We start from the raw sequence: 27,251 nt of genomic DNA on the forward strand, positions 1-27,251 counted from the left end.
GCCTGGACCCCCCACCCGCCCTCTGCTGTCCCAAAACTCAGGGGTCTTTCACCCGCCGTGCGAAGAGCCGACAACCAGCAGGTCGAGACCCTCGTCCCGCGGCAGCTCCGTGCAGGGAAGGGGCCGGCGGTGCCACCGCAAAGCTTTTGGGGAACAAGCCGGGCCTTTGGGGCAAAAGGACAACGCACGGGGCCAAGGGCGTCCCTCCCCCTTTTGCACTTCAGCCTCCCCTTGTCTCACGCCTCTGTCGTCTTGGGGGTCAGTCCGAGGCCTGGTGACCCCCCCCCCCCCCCCATCAACTGCACAACCCACCCACTGGGATTTTTGTGACCATCAACCCTTTTCTTGTGGTGACGCCAGCACCCCCCATGACAGGGTCCCCGATGCCCCCAGCACCCCACTGTGGGTGTTCCATTCCCCCCCCCGCCTCTAGCACCCCACTGTGGGTGTTCCATCCCCCCCCCCGCCTCCAGCACCCCCCTGTGGGTGTTCCATTCCCCCCCCCACCTCTAGCACCCCACTGTGGGTGTTCCATCCCCCCCCCCGGTGACACTGTCCCCAGGGCGGGCGCAGGCAGAGAACGGGGCAGAGCTGGAGGGTGGCACGGCCGCCATCGCTCGTCCCCTGCACCAGTACAACGGCTCCGTCACCACCGTCCAGCACCCGGCCCAACAGACCGTCACCTTTAACAGCATCCACCCCAGGGACACAGGGGAGCACCTCTAAGGAGGTTTTTGGGGTGGCCGTGGGGTCCCTGTGGTGGCCATAGGGACCTTGGGGTGGCCATGGGCCTCCAGAGCGGCCCTACTGTGGCCACAGGGTCCTGTGGGTGCTATGGGGGCCTCGGGGTGGCCAGTTGGGGCCGCAGCACCAAAGAGACCGAAGCAGGCCGCTGGTTTTGCCCAAGTTTATTTCTAGAAATCTGTACAAAAGTCGACATTCCGCAATACAAGGGTCTGTCCCACGTGACAGGCGAACGTTTGTCTTTAGCGACGCGATCCCAGGAACGTGACGTCCCATCCCCTCGCGTGCACGTGTCGCCCCGCGCGGAAGAAAGGCACGTTTTGAGCTCAAACACGCTCCCCTGAACCGCTGAAAAGGCAGGTCAGACATGCAAGAAGTGCAACGCTTCAGGTTTACACCCCGACGTGTCGCACTCCGGAGGAGCCTCCCTACAAGCAGCGTTAACGCCCGCGCAACCATTTCACAAACGCTTTAGAGTCGCTCGCTGTAGATCCTACGCACAAAAGGCTACTGCTGACACTGGAGGGAACATTTAAAAGCCAGCGGGGGGCAGAAGTGACTCCCAGCTTTTGCCCAGCGCTTCTGGGATCCAAAACGCTTCCGTGAACAGTCCCACTGCGTTCACCCCCACAGGCTGCCCTACGGGTCCGCGACACGGGAGCCACACGGTGGCACCGCCTCGTCGCTCCTGGAACTCGTCCCTGGTGCCTGCGGCTGTGGAGGGGGCCCCTGTTTCCTCACCGGCTCCTAAACTGGCGTTCAAAGTCGACATGGTGGGAAATTACAGCCCCCAGAGTATCCCCACACTGTGGGGACTGAGGGCCCCCGGACTCGTGTCCCTTGGGTCCCTGCCCTGCGCACCCCAGGTGCCACGCCGGGGGGTCTGGCAGCCGGCTCGTGCCCTCAGAAGGGGCCTTCCCCACGCAGAAAGGCCCTGGTGCTGTCTAAGGGTGTCTCCCCACGGCTCTGGGGCTCCCCCACCTGTAACACTGCCAGCCCGGTCAAAACCTGCTGCTTTTCTGACGGAAACCTGGAGGCATCCCACCCTTCCAAGCAGCTGGAAGGTCTGGCGGCTGCAGGAATGCTCCCCATCCACCGCTGGCATGGCACCAGCGTGACGCAGCAGGTGACCAAGGCACTCATCTCCCCGGCCCAGTCCTCACGGCACTGGGGAGCTGTGCTCTTTGGGATCGAAAGACATGTGTAAAGGGACTTCTCCAAAGCAAAGGGGTTTTTTATTTTCAAGGCGGTCTAGCAGGGTTTGAAACACTTTCTTTGAAAGACACATACACCCACCCGTGCCTTCAAGCACCCGATGACAGCCTGGACTCCTGGTGAAGTTGTGTGGATTCCGAGGGAAGGAGGTGCTGCTGAGCCCGTCCTTAGTTGACTTCCAAGGCCTCAGTCTCGGGCAGGCCAAACTTGCCCTTGTACTTGTCAAAGAGCTTGATCAGGGAGTCCACGTACGTGCTGTGGTAGAAGTCCACTTCCCTCTGGGACGGATTATCGATTTTGGGGACGGTGATGGGCTCCCCAACTGCCAAAGGGAGGGAAAGACCCACATGTGAGGTTGGATGCTCTGGAGGTTTGCCCTCTACGGCCACGGCTACACCAGTTGAGCCCACCCACCCCGGCAGAGCAGAGCCTGCCGATACAGGAGGTTCGCCCAGTTCCTCCCAGCTCGGCCGGGCTCTGAAGTACGACCGTCCCACTGCCAGGACCCCCCTCACACCCGCAGCAGCCCCCAGATCCAGTTGAGCTGCCAGCAGTGGCGGGGAAGCCCCGCTTGGTTCCGTTCACGGCAGAGGGGTAAATCCCTCCTCAACGAACAGGAGCCCAGGCTAAAAGCTGCAGCTCCCGAGCGTTCCCCTAGGCGCCCCACAGAAGCACAGGAGCACTTGTGCCTCTCCCCCAAAGCCTCCTTGCTCCTCTGGGTTGGAAGACTCCAAGGGAAATCTTGGGGTTGGTGGAAGCTTCAGCTGCGGGACAGCATCATGCTGCCGGGCCCAGGAGCGGGGGGAGCTGCTTCTGGCTGGAGCCATCCTGGACCAGAGCAGGTCGCAGCTGCAGCGTTTTCCCCCCAGCAGAGCTCGCTGCAAAGCCCACGGGAGCTCCTCCACCGCGTCCTGGGCTCTGCTGGGAGCTTTGGGAGGGGAGGGAACGCAGAGCCCGACAGTCGAGGCTCGAAGCAGGGGTACGGCACAGGCTCAAGTATGCCGCTACCTGGAGGAGCACATGGTGCTTACAGCGAGACCTTACCAACAGTCGTGATGGGCTTGGAGTAAGGTAACAGCCCCCAGGTGTTGGAGGAGAAGAGGCCACGGCCGTGAAAGATGCAGGGAGCGAAGCCGATGTGCTTCTGGAACTTCTTCTGGACCCATCTGCCCCAGGAGCCCTCCTTGAAGATCACCTGCTGGTACACTTCGTTCTCCCCGAAGGAGTAGACGGGAACCAAGTCGGCCCTAGAGAGATGGGAAGACGTCAGGGCCCCGCGCGCCCGGCCTGCGGTGGGTACCACCGCGCCGCTCGCTGCCGGGCCGGGGGGGCCTTCACTGGCCAGAGCTTTGTCTGCAGCACGAGGCAGGCTTGGCGTGAGAGAGCAGAGGCGCTTCTCGGGCGCACAGGGGAACCAAACCGGCAACAGGCCCCGGAATCCCTGCCCAGTCAGGCGCTGACTGCATGCCGCACGTTCCCCTCTCTGGCTTTTGACGGACATCCCGCTTCAGGCGCGCGGGATCCCTGGAGATCTGCACAGGCGACGCCACGTGCAGGTCACCTGCCTCTCCTTGCCCTGGCAGCCTCCTGCTGTCCTGGGAATCTTCCTACCCCTGCGCCCCGCTCAGGGGCAGGCGCCGGAGGACAGACAGACTCGTGTGTCCGATGCTCCGGGCACAGCCCCACAACACAGCAAGACCAAAGAAAGGAAAATCCATCTGTGCAGGGCTGGTGGGGCAAGGGTTTGGCAGCAGGGGGTAACAGGGGGGTCTTCTGTGAGAAGCTGCTGGAAGGTTCCCCTATGTCCGGTACAGCCAATGCCAACTGGTTCTGAGATGGACCCACCGCTGGCCAAGGCCGAGACCATCAGTGATGGTGGCAGCGCCTCGGGGAGAACGGGGTTAAAAAAGGGAAAAAAGTGATTGTGCAGCGAGAGAGAGGAGTGAGAACAGGGGAGAGAAACACCCTGCAGACACCCAGGGCAGGGCAGGAGGAGGGGCAGGAGGTGCTGCAGGCGCCGGAGCAGCGATTCCCCTGCGGCCTGTGGGGAAGACCCCGGTGAGGCAGGCTGTGCCCCTGCAGCCCGTGGGCGGGGGAGCAGAGGACTGCCTGCACCCCGGGGAGGACCCCACGCCGGAGGAGGTGGGTGCCTGAAGGAGGCTGTGACCCCGGGGGAAGCCTGCACCAGAGCAGGCTCCTGGCAGGACCTGTGGCCCGTGGGGAGAGAGCAGCCCCCGCTGGAGCAGGTTTGCTGCTGGGGACCCCGTGAGGGGGCTCACGCTGGAGCCGTCGGTTCCTGAAGGACGGCACCCCATGGAGGAGACCCACGCTGGAGCAGTTCATGGAGAACTGAACCCGTGGGAAGACTCACGCTGGAGAAGTCATGGAGGACTTTCTCCCGTGAGGGGGACCCCGCATTGGGGCAGGGGAAGCGTGTGAGGAGTCCTCCCCCTGAGGAGGAAGGAGCAGCAGAAAACAACAGTGATGAGCTGACCCCAACCCCCATTCCCTGTCCCCTGCACTGCTGGGGGGGAGGAGGGAGAGAAATGGGGATCAAAGTTAAGCCCGGGAAAGACGGGAGGGGTGGGGGGAAGGGGGTTTAAGATTTGGGTTTATTTCTCATTCCTCCTGAGTCAACTGGTAATAAGTTGCGTTTTTCTCCCCCCAAGTGGAGTCTGTTTTGCCCGTGACAGTAAATGCCGAGTGATGTCCCTGTCCTTGTCTGGGCCCACGAGCCTGTTGTTACAGCTCTGTCTCTCCCCTGTCCAGCCGAGGAGGGGGCAGTGACAGAGCGGCTTTGGTGGGCACCTGCCACCTCCAGCCAGGGTGAACCCACCACACCATCCAAGACATCAGGTTCCACAGGAACATGAGGAAAAACTCTTTCCCTGGGAGGGTGGCAGAGCCCTGGCACAGGCTGCCCAGAGAGGTGGTGGGGTCTCCTTCTCTGGAGACATTCCAACCCGCCTGGACGCGTTCCTGGGTGACCTGCTCTGGGTGGTCCTGCGCTGGCAGGGGGTTGGACTGGGTGATCTCCAGAGGTCCCTTCCCACCCCGACACTCTGTGCTTCAGGGCACCTTTCACCCGTGGCAGCGCCGCCCCGCAGCGGCGGCTGACTCTCACCCGTGCCGCAGAGCCAGTTTCACAAATCCCTTCCGGTTTTTCAGCGTCACAGAGTTCTTCCCCGGGGTGCAGTTCAGGGACTCCGCTGCCCCTCCGACCACGATGACGATGGCGTTGCCGCTGCCGTTCTTGGACAAGATGTAGTCTATGCTGTCGCGGTTCACAGGACATATACCTGCACACCCAAGGGACAGACAGACACAGGGGTCAAGCTGTGAGGTTAAGACGATCCTGAAGACACCGGCCACACTTGCAGCCAAAGTTGGTGCCTTGGGTGCAAGCCGGGCTGTCCAGCTTCCCTGTGGTCGCGGGGGGTTGGGTGTATCATCGCGCAAACCCTTCCCCAACTAAACAAGCACTCAATAGGCCCGGGCACCACTGGGCTTGGTCCTAAACTCCAAGCCCAGCTCTCAGAAAGTCGCCCTTAACACAACACACTTCAGCAAGGATTTTCTTCTGCCCTCCGTGATGCCTTTGGCACCACGATGTTTAAAACATCCGCCAGTAAACCCGGCAGTAGGAGCTGGTTTGCCCTCGGGGGTGGGGGAAGCAAAGCAGTTGTGCTCTGTTCATGCACCAGAGTCTGAATTTGACCAGTTCCTCAGCAAAACCAAGTCGTGGAACTGGTCGTCCTTCGGGAGGACGCTTTAGTGGCACAAAGAAGGACGGATCTCCCTCAGAAAGGCTTGGCCTGAGACAGACTCGTTATGAATTACTTTTAAAAATGACTTTTTTTTTTTTTCTCCTGAAATAACATCAAGCTCTTGCACGGCAAGAGCACAATCCTTTTGCGTCCTGGGAAGGAAGGGGTGTACGGGACAGAGGGCTCAGAGTCCATACTCCGAGACAAGTGTCTGGGAAGGTCTTTCCCTCTGCCCGACACGGGAAGGGACAGGACTGCACGACCAGTCACAGCACTGCAGCTTGACAAAGCAATCCCTGCCCTGAAGCACCGGTCCCCACTCCAGGGACACAACCATCCAGCCCAGTGAAAGGGGGCACCTTTAACTTCCACCTTACTGCTCTAAAAAACCCCAACAAAACCAAAAAAGCTTAATTCTCTACTCCCTAATCTCACGCTTTCATCCCACAACTATTGCCAGGGCTTGCTCACGCCTCACCCTTTTGGCCAGGAGAAGCCAAGGAGAAGCACGAAGCCGCCATCGTTTACAGTCCCACCCTCACAACGTGCCTGAGCCGCGGCGAGTACCGCAGGTCGTTGCACTGGGACGGGCAGCATCACACCACTTGCTTTTAGAAGCTGAGGCTGCACATCTCCTGGGGTGGGTCCCGGGGAGCTCTACAGGGCAGGGCTGCCAGCCTTCACGTGTGTCTGGGCACCCGGGTCACCGCCTGATCCCGGGCTGCAGGGGAGCAGACCTCACTCGAGACAGACCAGCTGGATTTGAAGATGAAAACCCCGTCTCCTCCAGCACGGCGACGCCTCTCTGACCACGTTTTCTTTGCAAAGCTCAGGCTATGGCTGCTGCTCCGCGGGGCAGAGAAGCTTTCGTACCTCTCCCGCTCCCCACACCAAGGCTCGCTCTGGGCCCACGGCCCTGGCGAACAGGGCAGCAGGATTTACGCTCAGCCATTCCACACCTGTTTGCAGCGGGAGACGGCGCCCGCTCACGGCACTGAGCACCGAAATCCTTCCTCCGGCAAACGCAGCAGCACACGCAGACGAGTGGCAACTGCTGAGTTGTGCTCTCCAGCACACTTACACAGCATGTAGGGTTTTCTGGCCACCTCCTCCCACCTTAGAGGATCCCTGCTGTAGCTCTGGTCTCTGGTGGGCTACAAAACATTGCAACAGGCGGTCGTAAACCACCCGAGGGCGTGTGTTGGCACAGGAATGTTTGTTAGGATTTCACTTGAAGGGGTTCATCCACAAAGCAAAGGATCAAGGGAATTATTAGCACATCCCAAGTGACGAAGTCTTTCCCACGAAAGACTTGTCCAAGCCTTTGCAGTGACACCCTTAAGTTCCAGTACAGAAGTGAAGAGCAATGGTGGCCTCCAGAAAGTGAACTTTCTCCAAGAGATCACACCGATGGTCTTGCTCAAACCCCAAGGGCAGAGGAAGCAGAGCTTCCCGGTTTCACCGCAGTGCTCAGCGACAGCCAAGCCAGCCCTGCCAGCAACGATGTCATGAACGTCTGCTCCCGCTTTCCTTCCAAAAAGGAGAGAAGCGGCTCTGGCCGGCGACAAGATTTGTCTGCCAGTCATCTTGAGCAGCTTGAACGTGTGTTTTTAAAGCCACCGAGTCACAGAGTGTGGGAAGGGACCTCTGGAGATCACCCAGTCCAACCCCCCTGCCAGAGCAGGACCACCCAGAGCAGGTCACCCAGGAACGCGTCCAGGCGGGTTTGAATGTCTCCAGAGAAGGAGACCCCACCACCTCTCTGGGCAGCCTGTGCCAGGGCTCTGCCACCCTCCCAGGGAAACAGTTTTTCCTCATGTCCATGTGGAACCTCCCGTGCTCCAGCTGGCACCCGCTGCCCCTTGTCCTGTCACCGGCCATCACCGAGAAGAGCCCGGCTCCATCCTCCTGACACTCGCCCGTTACGTGTTGATAACCAGTGGTGAGGTCACCCCTCAGCCTCCTCTTCTCCAAGCTCAAGAGAGGCTGATGCTGTGCGGACACTTGAGCAACACATGAACTAAGTTTACAGACACAGATGGAAAGCAGATCCCAACTTCTCGTGCGCTGCCATCCTGTGGAATTCCCAAATTATGGGAATTAGGGACTTTGCACAGCAACGTCCATCGGGTGCAGAGGACAGAAACCAGCTTGCCATCCTGCCCTGCCCAGGCAGGGACAAACACCTTTCCTGTACCAGATCCGTTTTCCTCTCCCTCACCAAATTAAGGCAGCAATCTCGTAAGCAGTCCAACCTAGCACGTCAGCGCCAAGTACAGCTACTCCTGTCCTCTCCCCAGCCACAAGTCAAGATGCAGCCAAAATACTACAGTAAGATACCGGTTTTAAAGTCATTTTTTGGTGAATTTGTTCCAGGAACAGCTAACAGGGCACTGGACTGTTCAGTCTCTAGGCGTTACCCCCTCATCTCTGCCGAACCAAGAGGCATCCTTACTCTGAAAAGGGAGCTGAGGCCACACAAGAGCACTGTTTCTTGAGGTTGTCAACGCTGCTTCCTCTGCCCAGGCAGGGCCTACAAACCCTCCACCCTGCAAAAACACTGGCATCCGTCAGAACTGACCTACTCATGTCATTCAACAAACACACCACTGCCCAGTCCCCGCGCCCCAGCTACAGCACCAGCGTCGGGGAAGGGGCTCTTCCGAACGGCTGAAGCCACGCAACCCCCCAGACTCCCAGCAGGCACCTAAAGATGGGGTTGGGTGAAGAGGGCACCTGCCACCGCCGTGAGACCTAGAGGCACGGCAGCTCGTGAGGCAGTGAGCTCAGGAGCGCGGTGTTCACGCTTCAAAGGCTGACAAACACTTTTCCCAGTCAGTGCAGCTTCTTCATCTACCAGTACCTCCTCGTGGTGAGCAGGGCAGCTTGCTTCCATGCCTCTGTCTTCCACACCCGCAACTACAGGTGCCAAGTATCTTTAGGACACCTTTGGAGAAGAATATCCTTGAGCTAAGGACGAGCGCAGAGGAGCAGCAGTCCCCACAGCCCAAGCTAGTCACATTCATTCCCAGCCTCCTCTTGACAACTGCGTGAAAGCAACGTTTGTGTGATGCTCCCCGAGAGAAGAGGCTACGGGAGCTTCTGCCGCGGCAGAAAGAGGGAAAGACAGCTCAGAGGCAAGGGCATAAGTAGGAGGATCAGAGCGCTCTTGCACTTACCGCCAGACATTAAGTAGTCCCTCAAAATGGGCATCCTGAAGTTCCCAGCCAGGGTAGCAAGGTACGGTCGGATCCCCGGGAATTTCTGGCTGACGCCTGTGGCCTCTGTGCTGAAGTTGCAAAAGGCACCCAAGCCCATGATGCCGTGTGGATGGTACCCAAAGATGTAATTCCTGGTGGTCAGCAGATTGTGAGTTTTAACCAGCTAGGAAAGGAGAGAGGGATATTCTCAGGTAATAAGAAGAAAATGGAGGAAAACAAAGTAAAAGTCTGCAGCTTTTGTCTCTCTTCCCACCAGGGAGAAGAGCCCGAGAGCTGGGGTTCAGGCTGTGCTGGATTTCAGCGGCTGCGGTGAGAGCAGCCCCTCAAACTTCAGCTCCCCAAGCAGAGGGAGCGGAACAAACCGGCTGATCTTCGACACGAGAAGGCTGCAGCCGAGCGGGAACAGGGGCTGGGTCGCAGCGAGTGAACACGTCGCCCTTTGTTTCTGTCCTCCTCCCAGAGGTCTTCTCGCAAGCCTCTTGCCCAAACCAAGCAAGTTCTTCACGGCCCTGGAGCCACAGCTACGCCTCCTTCCAGGCTCTCTCAGCACTTTAGTGGCTCACATCCCAGCGTGAGGCGGAGAAAACCCCACGAAAGGCAGCGTCTCGTAACAGAAGCAAGTTTTTTTCAGGTATTAAGCAAAGACCCAATCACTTAACATGCCTGCTGGCCACCCTCCAAGTGGGACAATGTGCAGAAGGGTGGCTTACCACTGGAAACCATCCTTCTCCGAGGTTTTGCTCTGGCCTACAGGCCAGCCAGACACCTCAAGCCATCCAACAGCAGTGCTCAAATACCTGCAGGACGTGCCCCAGGAGCAGCGATTGTGTTGGCTGGGGGTTGTGCGATATCCCTAACCATTTGCTCGTCAGTTTGCACAGCAGGGACGCTCCAAAGCTCTCAGCCACGCACAGCACACCCCGTGCCCTGGTACCACCGTGGCCAGAGGACTTTTTTTGGACGCTATGAGCAGCAGCAGCATCCCGAGCACCTTCCCCTGGCAGCACGCAGGCTGAGCACGCACACCGCAGGGCTGCTGCATCACCCCTTACAGCAGCACGGATCCAACCCAACGTTGTGGTTTTCCAGGCTGCAACGGTGCCAGCCTTCTCCAGCTGCAACAGCCCAGCCGCCCTCAGAGCGGGGCAGGACCAGCAAGCCCCAGCTGCACCTTCAGCATGAGGTGCTAGACCAGGGCACCCCCTCCCTCACACCGTGCACACCCGGGTCACTCGGCCTCAGCTCCTGCAGGAAAAAGCGCAAATTTCCAGGACTTCGCCTCAGCGTTACAACCCTGTCCTGGTTTGGGCTAAACCAGAACTAATTCTGGTTCAGGGCTTTAACTTTTCAGTTCATTCCCCTCCAACTGACGGCCCTGTCTGAACCAGCAGCACGTGTCCCCAGCCAGGGACTGCTCCCAGCAGTGCCAACCCCTGAGGGTCACAGCCAGCCCCAAGGGATGGGCTGCAGAGAGGCCCTGCCTGGGACTGGTTCTTGGAGCCACCAAGGTCACTGCTGAGTCTTGTGCCCGTGTTGGGCTGCGGGAGGGAAAAGGGTCCCCAGCCCGAAAAAGGCCGCCCCTGCAGGGAGGAGCGAACCGGCCAGGGGACCCAACCCTGACCCACCGAGTGTTCCACCCCACGGACGGCACGGTCAGTGCAAAGCTGAGGGGTCCCCAGGGTCAAGCTCTCTCCTTCGGTGGCGACACCTGAGGGGGGCTCTGTCTGTCCTTCTGTCGTCCATCCCGCCCCGTGCGTCCCTGAATCCAGGGCCTGAGCCCAGCTCCTGCCTCCCGTCCCTGTCTGCTGCCCAGTCCAGCCTGGGACTGCCCCAGTGCCAGCCCTGCAGCGTGGGGGGGACGGGTCGTCATCGGGGTGGGGGCAGTTGGGTTCGGTATTGGGGCTGTACCTATTTGTACATATTGTAGAGATTTCATTATTCCCTTATTCTTATTCTTGTCTTTTCTTTTCTTGTTACTGTTCCATTAAAGCTGTTTCAGTTTCTTTTCCAAACCATAAAGTCTCTCTCCCTTGTTCTCTCTCCTTTTCCCTTTTGGGAAGGGAGAGGGGCTCATAGAGAGCGTCTGTCACTCTTTAGTGGCCGGCCCAGCCTCAACCCGTGACAACACCCCATGGTCTTGGCCAAGAAGTGCCTGGCCGTGAGGGAGCGAGTCCGCCTCGTGCAATCACGCCCCGGGGAGCTGAAGCGCCTTTGCAACGCGCCGAAGCAGCGCGCCCAGAAACGTGACTGCCCCCTCCCTGCGCTCCCGCCGCCGCCCCCAGACGAGGCTGCAGCCCTTGTGCCGCTGCAGGCAGGGGCTGCGATGCGGGAGAGATGCAGCAGCGGGGTAAGCAAGCCGACTGCCCCTCCCCACGCTTTCCTCTGGCTCCAGGAAGGGTGGACAGATGCTTGTGGCTGCATCAGCTCTGTAGAGCCCCATGGCCCGTCAAGTCGTCCTTTCTCCCCTTCCCCTTCTTGCCCAATTAGTAGACAACTTCGCTTTCAGTCCCCAGGGTGGGAGGGCTGTCCCTGGACCAGTTAGGACAAACAGGGCCCACATACAGACTGGAAGTCGCTCTCGAGGAAAGGCTGGAGAGGAGAAAAGCCATGATATGGGAAGCAACCCCTCCATCTGTCAGCTCTTGCTCAATTGTAGGAGAGAGACCAGACCTGGTGGCTACAGACACACGTGGCTTGCTTGGACCAGTGGCAGACACTGCTCCTCGGAGCTCTTGCCAGAGCAGGGTGCTGGTTTCCAGGCTCCAGACCTCATCCTTCACCCGCGCCAAGCACGGCTGCTTTAAAAGGACGTCAGCTCAAACAGAGGGTTTGACCTTGTCGCTCTGGAGCACGAGGCATTTGTGAGCTGAGCTTGGCAGGGCCATGCTCCTAGAGAAGACAGGCTGTCCTCCTGCTGCCAGCCCGTGGCAAGCACCCTCCTCCAGCCCCTCCACAACGCCCAAGGACACCCGGGTGCCACGGGAGCACGCTGCTTGCACACCTTGCACACCCCCCCCCAGCCAACCAGCAGCCTTATCGCCCTGTGTGCTTCCCACGACCCCCCGTTACGGAGGCACGGGGTTGGTGGCACCCCCCACGCTCACCCACCCCACTTGCACAAGCAGTGCAGGAGCGAGGCAAGGGGTAAGCAGGGGAGCGACTCCCTGCACACACCCCCCCCTCCCCTCCATGGCAAGGCAGAAGGGGAATATCTGAGCAGCACTGGGGACTCGGCGAGAACCAAACACCCACAACAGGGATTTACAGGCCAGAGCCAGACTGGTATTCGTACCTGTGTGCTCCTCCCGTTTGTCCCACGGGCTGCCACTGCCCTCCACAGGCTGTCCCGCGGCAGATGACGGTGAACATGTCTTCGTCCCCCCAAGTCAAGCCAGGGCAACCACAGACTGCCAGGCACCGGGCGGGTTTGTGCCCTCCGCTGCAAGTGCTGCAGGTCTTGGATCTACCCCTGCTTACACCCAGCCCAGGGTCTGACCTGCCAACACCAGAGGCAGAGCCCTCAGGTCTCCCTAAATTTAACCTAGAAGCAGGAATTTCTGAAGTGCTGTAATCGCTTATTTCTAGTCTCAATCGAGACTGAAGCTTTCCTTAGGAGGCTGATCACTCACTTCCAGGCTTCTTGCGCCTTCCCCCTTGACAAGCAAGCACGGAGCTGCTGGGCTGCCTTATCGGGCTGGCCTAAGGAATTGCTGTCATTAGACAGCACTCTTGCAGCTCTGTTCTGAACCTCCAACAGGTTTTTCCTTTAGCCTTCAAGGTCTTCTCCAGCCCCATACAGCCCCCAGCTCCCTGAAACCTCAGTGCTGCCATGACGAGACAGAGGCAGCGCATCTTGCTGCATCCCAGCTGGACAACTACAGCGCTGGGACCAAAGCTGGACCTTCACCCCACCGCACTGACACGCCTGTTCCCAGCTGCTGTTTGAGACAAAAACCTGTTTCAGCGGGAGCAAAGGTCCATCCCTCTGCTCTAGTAGTAACAGATTTCTTTCAACGGATCTAAGTCTGCCTACAGAAGCAAAGCAGTGCAATTATGGTAAAAAAAGCCCCTAGTGTTGATATTTGAGTGTCAGATGCACCCGGAGAACAGTAGTGCCAGTTTTGTCTGCAGGAACAGGATGAGCAAGTAGCACGTTCAAGTGTGGAGAAAGGGGATCAAGTGTGGGGACTGCAGAGACACCGCTGCTCAGCGCCCGGCGCCAAAGAGCAGGATGAAAACGAGCGGTCTGGGCGGGCGCTCAGCCGACCCGCAAGCGGAGCAGCCCAGCGACCGCAGCAGCATGCAGGAGGCAGAAAGTCAGAGCTCACCCTGCAGGTTCCACGCAGCAGCAGTGAGCTTGCAAAACAACGGAACAACTGCAATTAGCTGCATCACACCCGGCAGCACGACGGAACAAGTGATCTCACCTCCCCAGCAATGCAGGCCAGGACCTGACGACCCCTCCGGGCTCTCAGTATTACCACTGCACTGCATCACACGCAGGAAGCAAAAAAACCCTCCGTTTCCATTGTGCAAGTCAGCCACAGCAACCAAGGAGCAGCTCTGCCAGGAAGCCAGCCAAGCCAGGGGGCAAAAAAAAAAAAGCTGCAAAAAAGTCACTGTCTTGCAACAGTCGCTGCTCCAGCCCCCTGCTGACTCCCCCGTCCCCACAGGGGACTGGGAAGGTCTCACCACACACATCCGAGGCGCTCCCTGCTCGACAGAGGTGAGCCGAAGGTCCGCAGCCCTCGCTCTCTGAACTGCTGTTGCCAACAGAGATAAGCAGTAGCTGTGCTGACACGCTCAGGCGATGGCTTCTTTACCCAAAGACGACCTTTAGGTTGCGGCACGCCCCACCTGACATCCTCACATCAGCAGGGGAGGCTGCCGGGACCTGGCCTGCCCCAGCTCGGGCACACAGCACCATGCTCACCCCTGCAAGAGCCTGGGCTTCACCTGGCAGTTCAGCACCAGGACTGAGTCCGCTGGAAGATTGCTCAGCTGCTTCACACACTGCTTAGCTTAAAGCACGATTGGCAAGGCCAGCCACTAAGCAGCAGACAAACTTAAGCCCCTAGTGCCCTAAAATAGCTTATTACTGTCAGAGCAGCTGCACAAAGCCCCAGTGAATGCGGACAACCTCTGCTCGTGCTGAGGAACGGAGCCCGATTCGGGCTGGTTCCCAAATCCCCCCGGTATTACAAAACATGCCCTAGTATCTCCAGATGCAGGTACAACAGTCCCACTGGCGTGTCAGGACGGGAGGCGCTGCTGACTCAGGTGGAGATCAAGCCAAATCAGCAGAAACATCCGAGCAGAGCCTGCTTCTCCCGCGGCTACTCTGATAAAGCAAGCCTGGCGCCAGCAGGTAGAGCTGTGGAGGGACGCAGCAGACCCAGCCCCAAATTCCAGCGCGCAGCTTTGTCAGAGGCCAACACCGGTGGTTTCAGTCTGGTCAGATCCAGCCTGCATCCCCAAGACTGAGCTCACACCAGCTTGGCACAAGGAAACCTTGACCTCCAGCACTGAGGAGCTCGCCAAGGCTGAGCTCAGCGCTGCAAGCGCCGCTGGTGAGGTTGTCGCTGGTGTGATCTGCCCTCGTGGTGCTCACGGGACAGGATGCGGCCAGCGCAGCAGGTGACCACGCCAACAAACCACGAGCCGGGGAGACGAACCAAGCCCTGCCAAGCTCTCAGGCAGTTCAGGATCTGGTCAAGGTGAATTTTACAGACAGAAGACTTAAACAAGTGAGACTCTCTAGGCCAGCCTCCCTCTTGGCCGAAGACCGGTCAATAGCCTATCCATGAGTTCCCAAGCTCTCAGCAAGTTTAAGCCCAAGCCCTTCTGGTACCACTCCTTACGAGCGATGACATTCATGAAGTCCCAGGATTTCAGACAACCCCCCTAACACCTCCCAGCCCCCTGATCCCTGCAGCAGCTTTCAGCAGCCAGGCAGCCAGCTGGCTGCTCCCCCCAGCAGGTGCAGGAGTTACCGTCCCACAGCCTCCAGCCCTCACGCTCTGCCCCTCACGTACCACTTACCAGTGGGCTGGGTAAGCCTTGCACAGCTCTGCCCACTTTGTGACAAAGGAATTCCAGCCATAAGGGGTTCTCACAAACAGACTGTGTGAACTAGCAAGGATTTACCCAAAACCAGCGGAGAAGTTCAGTTTACCTACCCAATCTCACCTCTAAACCTACCCTAACCACCCAAACGTTTGACCAACTTCTAATAGCTACAGTGGATCTGACCCACACGGCTGGTGCGGAGCACGTTTCCACGGAGGCAGGAGCTAAATATGCCACCAAGGAGCAGTGGAACAAGGGGACCAACCACCACCAGTGATCCTCCTGAATCAAGCCCCCAGGAGAAGCTAGCCCGTTGGAGCCTCCGGCAGCACCAAGACGACAAGGCTGGTTGCAGTACTGAGGACTTGGCACTAGAAGACAACACATCTGAGACTCCTCTCCAACACCGGAGCGTGCTCTGCTCTGACCAGCCGCCTGCAGCCCCGGCGGTCGTAGCGTATCCTTCCACGTCCACCTCCCCTTGCCGGGAGCTGCCCGTTGGCAGGAGCGTGGGCAGAGGTTTGCTCACCAGCAGCACGCTCAGGCACGCCGAGAGACTTTGCGAAGGAGGATCCCGGTCTGTGCCTCCTGCTGGAACTGGATTCCCTACTGCCTTCTGCGGTGGGGCTACCCTAGGGATGGGGAGCTCATCAGGAGCCATGGCAAGGTCTCTCCCTTCGGCTCGGGCCGAACAGAACTTGCCCACAGCCTTACATAAGAGTCCTTTCAGCTGCGCACCCTCCCCAAGAGGATCGAGTCCCCCCCAGCCGAATTTGCAGTCCCTGCAGCAGACTGGCAGCCCCGTCCTCTCTCTGCACCACACCTGAACGAGCAGGGAAAGTACCAACAGAAGGTGAGGAAGTTACAAGACCGGGAACTGGAGCTATTCCCACTGCTGGAAACTGCCCTTCTGCGGAGCAGCTGGACTAGGGCCACTGCTCCCTGTGAAGCGGGAGGACGTGTGGTGCAGAGGGTTCCCAGCTATTCTTGCCCAGCACACTGCCGCCCTGGGTTGTGACTAGAAAACAGACCAAAACGGAGCTAGATTTACAAGAAGGGAACAGGAGCAGGGCCAGGCACAACAGAGGACTGCTGCAGCACAGAAGACGAGGTGGAGAGGTGAACAGGGAGCCTTACAGCTGCAGGGCAGAGCCTCGAGAAGTCTGGTGGTAAGAGCATCGGAAGCAGCAGCTTCTGCAGATCACGATAGCATCGCTGGCGATGCATTTCAGATTCTACAGCCACAGCTGCTCCGAGCAGCAGTACAGCAAGCAAGCCATGTCCTGCTTACGATTCACCTAGTGTAGGTGCAACATCATCTTCACAGGGGTTACTACAAGTCAGCTTAAAACAGTGAAGTTCCAATGCATGGAGGCAAACTGTTACTTACTCTTATTGGAAAATAATCCCTGAAGTACCTCCATATAGCCCAGTTTCTCACCCACTGGGATCTTCTTCCACCTGGAGAGAGAAAAAAAATCATCATGTTTTTAAAGTTCCTTCCACATGAGTGCCCACAAAGAAGCCTGAAGGACTCCAGACTGCTGTCCTAATAGAGAAATCAAACTATTTCACTCCTCTAAGTGGGACACCTGCGTCTTTCACTCAAATCAGGTGAAGCCATCCATGCTCAGGACTTCAGGGTACTTCAAGCTAATTAAGGCCTGACTACAAATTGGGAGTAGGATCTGCCTTGACAATCTGTTGTAGCTGGGCAACAGGCAGTTCAAGCTAGAAACAGCTCCACGCTAACCTCGAATTGATCCTGTGCAAAAGGCCCAGATCCTGGATGATTTCAGTGGTCTTGAAGCAGTGGAGAATTGTGCTAATCTGGCTGTGAAAGGAGTTGCCATCAGAGCTTGTTGCCACTGCTGTAGTGGGTTCTCAGAGCAGGTTTCTACACATTGTTCTCTGAAACAAAGTTTTCTGCTTTCTTTACAGCAACACCGACTCCATAGGGGAGCCCTATCTTTGTAGTCACACCATCAGCTGAACCTTGCATGAGCTGGAGAGGACAGCAAGAGCTGGACTCTTTATGTAGATCTTTCTGACCCGCTGGAAGAACCTAAGCCTTATAAATATGCTGCTAAAAGCCAGCAAGGGCATGGGATTACTGAATGTTACCTTCTGTCCCTCTCGGTATCAATAAAGCGTGCAGTCATATGCCAAGGGCTGACACGGGTAAGCTTCACTGAAGAAAGCTTTTGGTCAGCGGTTCAGCCAAGTCACCCACTAAGGAGGGAAGTTGCCTGTTAGCAGGAAGTGCTTCTTTGTCCAAATACGAGGACAGGAACACTTAAACATCAAGGATCTTCTCTGCAATATTTACCTTTCTTTGGTGTATTCCAGTCAAATACCAGCCAGGCTAAATAGAGAGCAGCAATCACCCAGCAATCTGTGCACAGTATGTACATGAGGATTAAAGTGCAAGCAACACCTGGGTAGGTGCAAGAAGGAGAAGAAAACAAGGTTGCATCAGGTTTTGGTCTGCATTTACACTTGCATTAAGAGCCCCTTGCCTTTTGACCCTTCTATACTGAAGTCTTAGTCTCAATCTGATGTCATTAATCCCGATTCAAATCGGATTTGGCTAAAAACCCCTTATGTAGGGCTGAGGCAGCTTCCTCCAAAGCTACCCGCTTCCAAGTACCTCAACCTCCCCTTCATGGTTTCTCCAGGTCCCTCTTCTACAATACCTCCAGGCAGGGCAGTTGCTTCCCCAAAGAGCAAGGCTTCATGAGCACCAAGATTTCTTTGTGGCCCGCACCAAGGGGGCTTCTTCCACAGCTACGCGAGTCTTCCGCAGGTTACACCAGCTCTACGCCAGCCATCCCACCCGAGCGCCAGAGATCCCACCCACAAACGATGCTGCCGTTTTAGCTAAACTGAATAGGGAAGGAGCAGCGAGACTTGCTTGACTGACTGCCATCAGCGTCTTTCTGCAGTTTAGTTACCAACAATTCTATGGAGCAGAGCAGCCCGAGACCCCACAGAAGCACCCGGAGGCACGGGCTTTATCCTGTTTCGCTGGTCTAACACAAACACTTCTTGCCAATCTCTGGTACCAGGCCAAGAGCAAAGCACTCCTCCTGCAGTCGGCTGCATCAGTTACTTCTAAGAAATATTTTCTCTGGGGACATTCCCATGAGTGGGTCAGGTAAGAGACTTCCAAGTGCTTCAGTCTTATTTGTATGATAGACTCGGACACGAGCTAAACATCAATAGGTCTTTCCATAGCTCCAACGTTTTTCTAGAGCTGGGTGAGTCACTTATCACCAAAATATCAAAGCACACAGGCGTGCTTTACAGCATCCACGCAGCCCAGGAACCGTCCTGCTGCAGTGCACGTCCAGGAGTTAAGGCTTATGTAAAAATTAACAATTTGCACTAAAATTCTTCCAGAATCAGTGCAAAAAAGCCTTGCTTGAGGCCAAAAGGTGTTACTTACCCATGATAAGGAAAGTGAGAACCCATTGCAGCACTGAGATGATCTGGAGTTGTTTCTCTACTTTGGATTTGGATAGCCAGAACAAGTCCTGCAGGGCAGAAAGAATGCTCGAGCCTGTGCCTAAGGAAAAAGACAAAAAAAAAGGAGGAATAAAGTTACATTTGCACATGGCAAAGGTAAAATATTTTCCTTTTGAACAGGAGGTTTTAAATCATTGTTCATGCAGTTTGCTTTAGAGCAAGGCTCGTCAAACTCCTCGGGAAACATTAACATTTAAGCGTCCTGCAAGGGGAAGGGTTGCCGTCTGCAAGCACCCGGCTGTTTTGGGGGTACTGGAGGGGATTAATGGGTACCAGCAGGGCCCACCCGAGCGAGCCTCTATCCGCTCGTCCGTAAGAGCACAGAGCACGTTAGCACGTGCTCCCAACACACCCCCCTGCTCCAAACTGCCGGTTCCTGGAAGTGGTCTCTGGTAAGAGGGGAACCAGGAGCTCACCCTAAGCTGAGGAGCAGCTGTCCCCAGCCCCAGGCTGGGCCTGCACCGCTGCTCGCCCACCCCTTCGCCAGCTCCGCGCCCCGGCCTCGCTCTGCACCGCCCAAGGGCTGCCGGAGCAGCGCCTCGACCCGCCGGCCACCCCGAGGATCCGCAGCTCCAAGGGCAAGGAAAACTACCGCGGTGTTTCTAAAGCAGGAGGTGAGGAAGGAAGGAGTTGAAAGGCACTTTTAGAAGCTTAAGCAATTCAAGAAAACCAGGTGAGAAACTGGAGTGAAAGTCTTGATTTCTATACGAGGAACCGCCCGCTGCAGTGCCTGCCCGCATGGAATCGCAGACTCATTTAGGTCAGGAGAGACCTCACGCTCAGCAGCCTCCAGAAAGCAGCAAGTGGGTATTCCTTCACGCCTCGTCATTGCTTTATTTTACAAGCCCCACAACAACTGGCTAGCGTGCAAACCAAGCTGCTGGCCCACGAACAAACCAGGAGGTGTGCTGACACATTTCCTTTCCTGGTTAAGGATCAGCCTGTTACTGGAAGGGATGCAACGCTGCTGAGCGGCTATTACACTGCCTGGGTTCGGTCCTTGCTGCAGCTGGCAAGGCACGACACTGCTAGCGGCGATGCTGTAGCAAGTGCTCACGCTTAGTCAGAAAAAAGGGACTGAAGAGAGCTTCTTCTCCAGATATAGGCAGCTACTAGAGGTTTTGGTAGTTTCTACAAAGCAATTTTCACCGACACGTACGCGAAGCACCTCTGCGGTCTTTGCCCATGTCCAGGCAATAGGGCTACCACGCAGTAGCTGCGCCTGCAGAACTGCTGCGTTAGTGCTGCAGCTTCTTTGCTGCCCCTCCTAAATGCCACTTAACGTTAAGCCTGGCCATGGTCCCTGCCCCGACAGCTACGTGCCTTCCTGAGCGTGTTCTGCTGGTGGAGGACGTCAACAGGGAGCCACACCAGGGGCTGCAGCAGCCTAAATCCAGAACCAGCCCACCCAGCTCGGAGCCTTGGCTCTGCCTAGTCTGCACGGAAGGAACAATCCCAGCCATGGGCTGGACACTGACTGACTGCCCCAGGCAGAGCAGGTTTTGGCCGAGGATAGATCTTGTCACTGCAACCGCCAGCGAACTGAGACCTGGAGCACCAACCCAGCCCGCAGCAGGTCTTTACCAGACAAGACAGTACAGCACCGCGAGGGAATTCTCCAAGTAAGCGCCTCTCCCGTTTCTGGGATGAGACAGAAGGGGGTGGCGCGTCCAGCTGCCACCGTGCCCCGTTTTGCGACGCTAGAGTACCCGAGCGGGAGGACTCAGAAAGGCCACGCTGCGGCTCTTCACACCGGGCAGTAAATCCCCAAATCTGGGGCGAGTGATAAGCTCCACCCCATTTTGTACAGAGTCAAGAGTCACCTGTCCAAGGGTAAGGGAAATCTGTCACCCCTGCTGAGGGGCCACAGCCTCTGCTGCAGCTCTAGGCACGTGCTGTCCAAAAAACCCGGCTCACAAAACTGCAGGTGGACAGACCTCACGTGGCCGGAGGATGACTAGGTACTAGTTTTTAGTAATAGCGGTGTCACTGGCCATATCTGTGTCCTCAAAAGCCAAAACTCTCAGAGATGGTTTACGATCCTTAATAAAAGCCCAGCCCCATGTAATTTATCCTTCCAGCACCTGCACTTACCAAAACATCTTTGGATTGACAAATCCAACACTGCAGCCTTGGATCAGCTAAATCCCTATCCTCTTCCCCCAAAGAGAACAACTGCTTATCCCTCCAGATGAGAATTTGTACTTCAGCATTTTCTAGATGCTTTAACGAATAGTAGGCATCGCTAGCCCTGTAAATAGACCAGTATTGGGTAGCACAAGCCAACGTGTCAACTTGTTTCCCGATCCACATTAAGCTTTTTGTGGCAGTGTTCAACTCTTGCAGACAGAGGGGAGGCACAGGTTTGGCAGAGCGCTGAGCACCTGCCCTTGGACAAGTGGTGTCCTGGGTCAGTTATGTGCTGAAAGCAAAAACATCCTTCACAGAGATCAAGATTCCCAACACCAGAAAAGCCAGCAGTTACCACAGCAGGAACAACATTAATGTTTGATTCCCAGTTAAGGACATAAACGAAATCCAGTGGCAGTGGGCAGAGGTGTCACCTGACAAGTGCATCTACCTGGGCATGGTCTACCTTTGCAGCAACCCCCTGCACACTCCAGATAGACCCAGGGCATCAACTGCAGGCTGGGCAGTTACAGACTTTAGCACCCAGACAGCCATTCCCAGCCAGTCCCCAGCTCGCCGTTCGTCATGTCAGACTTCACACCTTGTGTAGTCAACCCCCCCCCCCCCCCGCAAGCCTGGCTTCCTTTCTTTCAGCTGTAGTAGCCATGAGGCATTTTTGGGAAGATCCTCCACGCTCTGGAGAACCAGGCTGGTTACTGGCGGCACAGAGCAGAAGAGCTTTGACAAGGCAAAAGAAATGCGGTTTTGGGACTCAAACCACAGCAGAATAACCCTACACTGACACTTGGGTTCAGTTCTTTAAAGAAAACCCTTCCTTTTGAGGGCCCACACCAAGCATCATCCACCTGTTAAAAACCCGAAGAGAATTAAGCACAGGAAAGGCAATTTCTCTAATTTTCAGGGAATGCATTAGCCTAATAACCAAGTTCAATAAGGCCCATGAGAGATACCTATGATTAATTATGAGGCAAAGGATAATCTATACCCCAGCCTTTGGTATCCATTCGTATCAGTCTTTTTCCTAGGAAATATTTTGAATCCTGAGAAACACAGACCATCTTCTAACTGCTGGAGAGAGTTGCTGATCGTGTGCTGGCCACCCAGCACAGCCCCTGGAGTGTTTTCCAGGCACCTCTTCTCCAACGAGACAGCCCAACGGTTTGGGGCCACAGCCGTAGCAACCCGTGACAACAGCTTTCCTGGTCTCAGATGAGGTCCTGAGCCCCTCGACTCAAGCTGCAGCTCATGCCCTGGGGTACTGACGGGATATTCCCTGCACTAAGCCACACACGGCTCTCAAGGACACTGCTTGCCTAGACAGCCAGAGCAGCGACTTCTCCAGGAGACTTCACTGCAGCTCAGTGACAGCAGGAGCCTGCAGCCTTCCAGGGAAGCTCAGTGACATTACCCAGCTGTCCCCCAACTGGTTATGGGCTGACTACGCTTTTATCTTTTCATTCCAGTAACCAAACACAGGAGATGCTGCCACAGAGATCCTGGAGTCAACGAAGGGTTTCACCAAGCATCTGACCCATGCCTGCCACACAGCTAGGGACAGCATCTGGTGCACTTCCAGCACAGCTTATTTCAGATAAAGCGCTCAAACACCGTGATTTACCGAGGCAGGGAGACAGAACCAAAGATCCCGCGAGTGGAAGTAAACAGGGCTTCACACTGGGGCACCAGAACACCCAATCGACAGCACTTAATTAAGCAGCAACCGAATAAATTAGCTTGAGAGGAAGTACAAGTGTTACAGACAGCTAAAAATACACAGAAAGCTTGTTAAAGCCAAGCTTCATCTGCTAGCTTTTCAAGACAATTAGCATGTTAATTCTTGGCCAAGAATTATGCAGCATCACACAGCTTATTTCGAGGAAAACCAAGTGTCTTGGTCTCAGCCCACCCAGCCGGCAACAAAAGCCCCCCACAGCCGCTCGTGCCCCCTTACCCTGTCCCCTGAGGGATGGGGAGGACAAAAAGACACCCAAAAGGCCCGAGACCCGGGACAGGGAGGGCTCACTCCCCAGCCATGGGCACGGGCACAGACGGACTCAGCTTGGGGAAACCACCACCAATTTCAGTTCAACACCAGCACGGACAACGAGAAATACAACCAGGTCTGGCCAACACACCTCCCCCCACCCCTCCCGGGCCCGGCTCTGCTCCCTCTTCCCCCGGCAGCGCAGGGGCAGCAATGGGGGTCCCAGCCCGCCCGGCACAAGGGGTCTCCCCGCTCCCTCCCCTCAGGGAGAGGGGCCCTCGCAGCCTCCCCTGCCCCAGCGCGGGTCCCTCCCGGGGCTGCCGCCCTCCCAGCCACGGGCTGCCCCGGAGCCACGGCCGCCTTCGGGCCCGCTCCCTGCTCCGGCCCGGGGCCCTCCGCAGCCGCAGGCCGCCCTCCGGGCCACCGCCGATGGCCGCGGGCCGCAGGGCCTCAGCCGCCATCTTCCCGCAGGGGAGCCCTGGCTGCGGCACAGCCCCCCTCTCCGTCCTGGGGGTCCGCAGGGCTGTTTCTCTCACATCTCCCCTCCAAAAGAACTCCCCCAACAGGTTTTTCCCCTCTTGAATACGGTTATTCACAGAGGCGCCATTGGCCTGGCCTTGGCCAGAGGTGGGTCGGAATTGGAGCCGGGGGAGCTTCTCGAAGCCTCTGACAGGAGCCACCTCTGTAGCCCCGTCCCCAGCTATCACAGCCCCTGTAGACCCTCCCCGGCTACCACAACCCTGCCAGACACCAACCCACCACACCAAGTTAGACCCTCCAAAGCATAAGGTGCAAAAGGACATTTTGAGCTTCATATTTGGCAGAGAAGCAAAGATGGGAGGTGAAACAAAGCTAGATTAGACAAGCAGACCAATATTAGGGTATTTGCCTGGCTTCCCATGCAAGAGCAGAGGTCTGCACCGTGAGTGACACCTGTAAAACCCCTGGGGCAACAAGTTATTTCGTGTCTGAGGTTTACTCAGATGCCCCAGCTGCAGTGTACAAGCTCTTCCACTTCCAGCTTCGTTGTTAGTGGTGCTAGATAGTGAATAACGTGTGGGAGAATAAGGAACTTGTGTGGGGTACACACGAAGGTGTCTACAGTGTGGGGTACAGTTTCCCTGCCAGGTACACAGCCGTTTGCTCATGCCCCAGGAGACTACTCAATAATCCCACGTTATCTGCAGTAAGGAATGCCTACAACTAGGGGTCAACAGCATCGTTAACAGGGACGCGTGACAACGACGTTTAGTTCAGCCCCTTTAGAAAGGAGCTGGGATTCTGCATAGCAAACACACAGATTTGTCAGGAGATTTCTCTCATGGTAGATCTGCATTTACTCACTGCACTGAGCTTGGCCTTCAGTAGGTTGAAGTCATGTAACCATGAGTGAGGACCCAGCTGCCCTAGACCAGCCAACAGTTTAAGATTTAGGTCAGTCACACTTCATAGCTCTAGACAAGAGAAAGGGAACCATCCTACTACACCTCACCAGTGGGTCCAGGAGAGGCATGTAGGAGCTCTAAAAGAAAGGCTCACTCATGAGCAAGTCCAGACCTCTACCTCCCAGGTAGTTCTGTCAAGAGGAGACACCACACCACAGCTAGCAGTGATGCTGTCCTCCTAAAACAGGAGCCCCCAAGTCCCCTCCCAAAGCAGAAGCGAGGTCTGCCAAACCTCAGGTGCAGCACAAGACTAACTCCAAGGGACAGTTAGGCAAAATCATCTTCCTCATCCCAAACTTCTGTCAAATGAAACAAGATTAGAAAAGATACTTCAGCAAAGGACAGCCCTTAAATGTTCTGGCCACAGCAGCCACCTTCCTCAGGAGAATGGAGCACCTCCTTGCTGCTCTGCCAAGCACAAGGAGGAGAGCACCTGGGCAGACTATGGCCAAAGCAGGTCAGGCCAAGATGAGGAGACGACAGCCCCTCCTATCCAACCAGAGTGTCTTGAACCCTAGGCATTGGTCCAAGATCTGCTCGGATTCTGCAATACTGGGTTGGTGTCCAAGAAAGCTCCCCTGCGTAGACACAGGGAAGGACAGAGAGCCACACGCCTGCACCTTTTTTTTTTCCGCTTGGTTTTAAATAGGATCAGACTTTCAGCCAAATTCATAAGCACTGGGACAAAGCCAGGTGCCAGGCAGGGAAGAAGACTGAAGACCAAAGGACAGCATGAGCTACTCAGAATCTCACCCCACAGAAGTTCAGCCCTTTGCACAGGCAGGATACTTGCAAAAGATATTCAGAGAGGTAGGAAAAAAAGAAAAAAAAGTCTAGTGGGTTTGTGCTAAATGTGCTGTGTGGTGAGGGAAGTTGTCTAACACGACCAAACAGCACGTGAGGTCCCACGCATGAACCGCTGCAGCACACTGCCTCTGCCCATCTTTGACCTGCAGGGTCCCACATCATCATCCCCAAAGGCCAGCCTGAGCCTGAGCTCCTCTGGCAGGCACCTGCCTTGTGCTTTGAACAGGCAGGGCTTGAACCTGGCCCTGCGCTTTGTTGCCCATGGCAGGCTGCAGAACCGGCAGGGGGCTGCGTTGGTGGATGCTGCAGTCGCCAAGGCAACATCGCCCATCTCCCCAGGCAGCAGCACCCGAAGAAACCAGTAAGGAAGCACAAATATCACTGCAGGACCCCCTGTGAGGTGCCTCAGAGGAAAACTGACCCGAGGAGAGTTAAGACAGCTTTCCATCACTAAGCAGGATTATCTAGAGATGAGGCCAATCACTGTCCCTAAACCACATTCCATTTTGAATTATGCACGTGTCCCAGATCCATCGTTAACATTCCCGTGCCGACAAGGTGGCCGCTGAGGTCTCGGGTCAGCCCTACATATTTTATAGGTCTCCTGAATGATTTATTCTGTGTACTTGGCTTGCAGTTAACTCTAACAGTTCACATGCTGTTGATTGAAATGACCTCTCTCTCCTGAAAACACCACTTCTCTTCTGCTAGTCATACAAGCAAGCCAAGTTACTTTAAGGACCAGATCTCTGAGCACGGGAGACGCACGCAGACCTCTCCCCAGTGGGTCCACAACTGATCCTACAGGTCCATCTCTGGTACCGCCGGGTGCCACATCTTCCTGATGGCGATGAGCACCAGCGGCTCTACACGCGGGACTGGGCAGAACACGGTGTGAAAGCAAGAGCTTGGGGGTTAATTTACCAGCTTCAGGCCCTCTTCGCTCTGTTAATGAGTTGATTAACGAACAGGCCATTTCGCAGGTCTCCTCATCCCAGGAGGAATTAGCAGTTTGCTTTTTCAGGGCAGAAAGCCTTTTGCAGCACAGACAGGGCGACCCCTCAAGGACCCTCCACAAGGCACTGGGTAAACTGTTGTCCCAGGGCATTTTCCTGCAGAGCTCTCACTCTTTGCAAGTCCTGACGCCTCTCTAGAGAGGGACCCTTGCAGGAGGGGTACGAGGCTCTACCGAGCAAAATATTACGACTTGTTAAATTTACTATTTATTGCGAGATCCCCAGAGCCGCTTTCACAAGCACGCGAGGGGGCAGCTTGGGATTTCCCACGCTGTCACCCCACAGGTCCCAGCCTGCAGCAGGAAGGGTCCAAGCTCTGCGGCATCTCTGCCCGCCGTGGGTGTCAGCCACCGCCCCCCCAACCCGCTCCGCTCGCCCAGGAAGCCCCTTCCCAGCAGGGAGGGCTGTAAAACCAAACCTGGCTGTTCCCTCCCGACGTGAAACCTCGCGTTCAACACGAATCTTCAACCCCCCCAGGATAAAGCAAGAGACAGCAGCGTTGGGGGGGGGGGGGGGGGGGCTTTTCCCCTCCCTCCCCCGTTGGTGCAGGTGGGGGGGAGCAGCATGACAAAATAAGGCTGCAACGGGGAATTTTACCAGCCGTGCAGCGGCGGTAAAAACACTGTGGGGGGGTGGGGGGGAGGCTCATTTTAAAGCAAGTGCCTCACGCCCGCATTCTGCCAGGGTGCAGCCCCCCCCCCCCCCCCCTCGGATGAAGCGGAGCGGCCCGAGGCTCCCAGCCCGCTCAAAGCAAAACCCGGTCCTCCCCCCGCAGACCGGGCTGCGGCCAGCGCGCCCGCCATGGCTCCCCCCACCCCTTCCCCCTCCGGAGCAACCGCTCCTGCAGGCGGGAAGGACAAGGGGAAGAGAAGAAATAAAGCCGAGCGTGGCGGTGCTGCTTTCCACACCCCCCCCCCCCCCCCTCCGCCCCTTGTACCGCCGGGATACTGCCCCCCCCCCCCCCCCCCCCCGCAGCATCCTCCTCCCGGGACCCGCCGGTAACGCCCCCCCCCCCCCCCCCCCCGGTACCTCGCAGCACCCCGGAGTAGGCAGCGATGATGGTCTTCATGGTGGAGGGGGGGGGGGGACGGGGGTCAGGTCCCGGCCAGGGCCATGGGATGGAGAAGGGCACCCGGCTTCGCAGCCCCGGTGCAGCCGGTGAGTGGGGGAAGCACCGGCCGCGCATCCCTATATAGCCCCGGGGAGGAGGAGGAGGAGGAGGAGGAGGAGGGCGGGGAGGGGCGGGCCCCGGCAGGACGCCTGGGATGGGGATTGGGGGGGGGAACAACAAGGCAAGGGGGGCG

The 27,251-nt window shown here is 56.9% G+C and overlaps 1 protein-coding gene across 1 annotated transcript; it reads right to left on the reverse strand.

Moving 5' to 3' along the window:
* Positions 1-2,126: 2,126 nt before the first annotated feature.
* On the reverse strand, positions 2,127-27,016 carry DGAT2 (diacylglycerol O-acyltransferase 2). Its single transcript, XM_086481583.1, has 8 exons — positions 26,977-27,016; positions 18,465-18,584; positions 17,346-17,453; positions 16,407-16,477; positions 8,906-9,110; positions 5,084-5,258; positions 3,004-3,206; positions 2,127-2,281 (listed from the first exon to the last, which is right to left on the reverse strand). Exons 1-8 carry the CDS (start codon positions 27,014-27,016, stop codon positions 2,127-2,129), a joined length of 1,077 nt encoding a protein of 358 aa, XP_086337709.1.
* Positions 27,017-27,251: the final 235 nt, after the last annotated feature.

Source organism: Leptosomus discolor, chromosome 1 (assembly GCF_034619465.1).
Source record: "Leptosomus discolor isolate bLepDis1 chromosome 1, bLepDis1.hap2, whole genome shotgun sequence".
Classification (NCBI taxonomy): domain Eukaryota; kingdom Metazoa; phylum Chordata; class Aves; order Leptosomiformes; family Leptosomidae; genus Leptosomus; species Leptosomus discolor.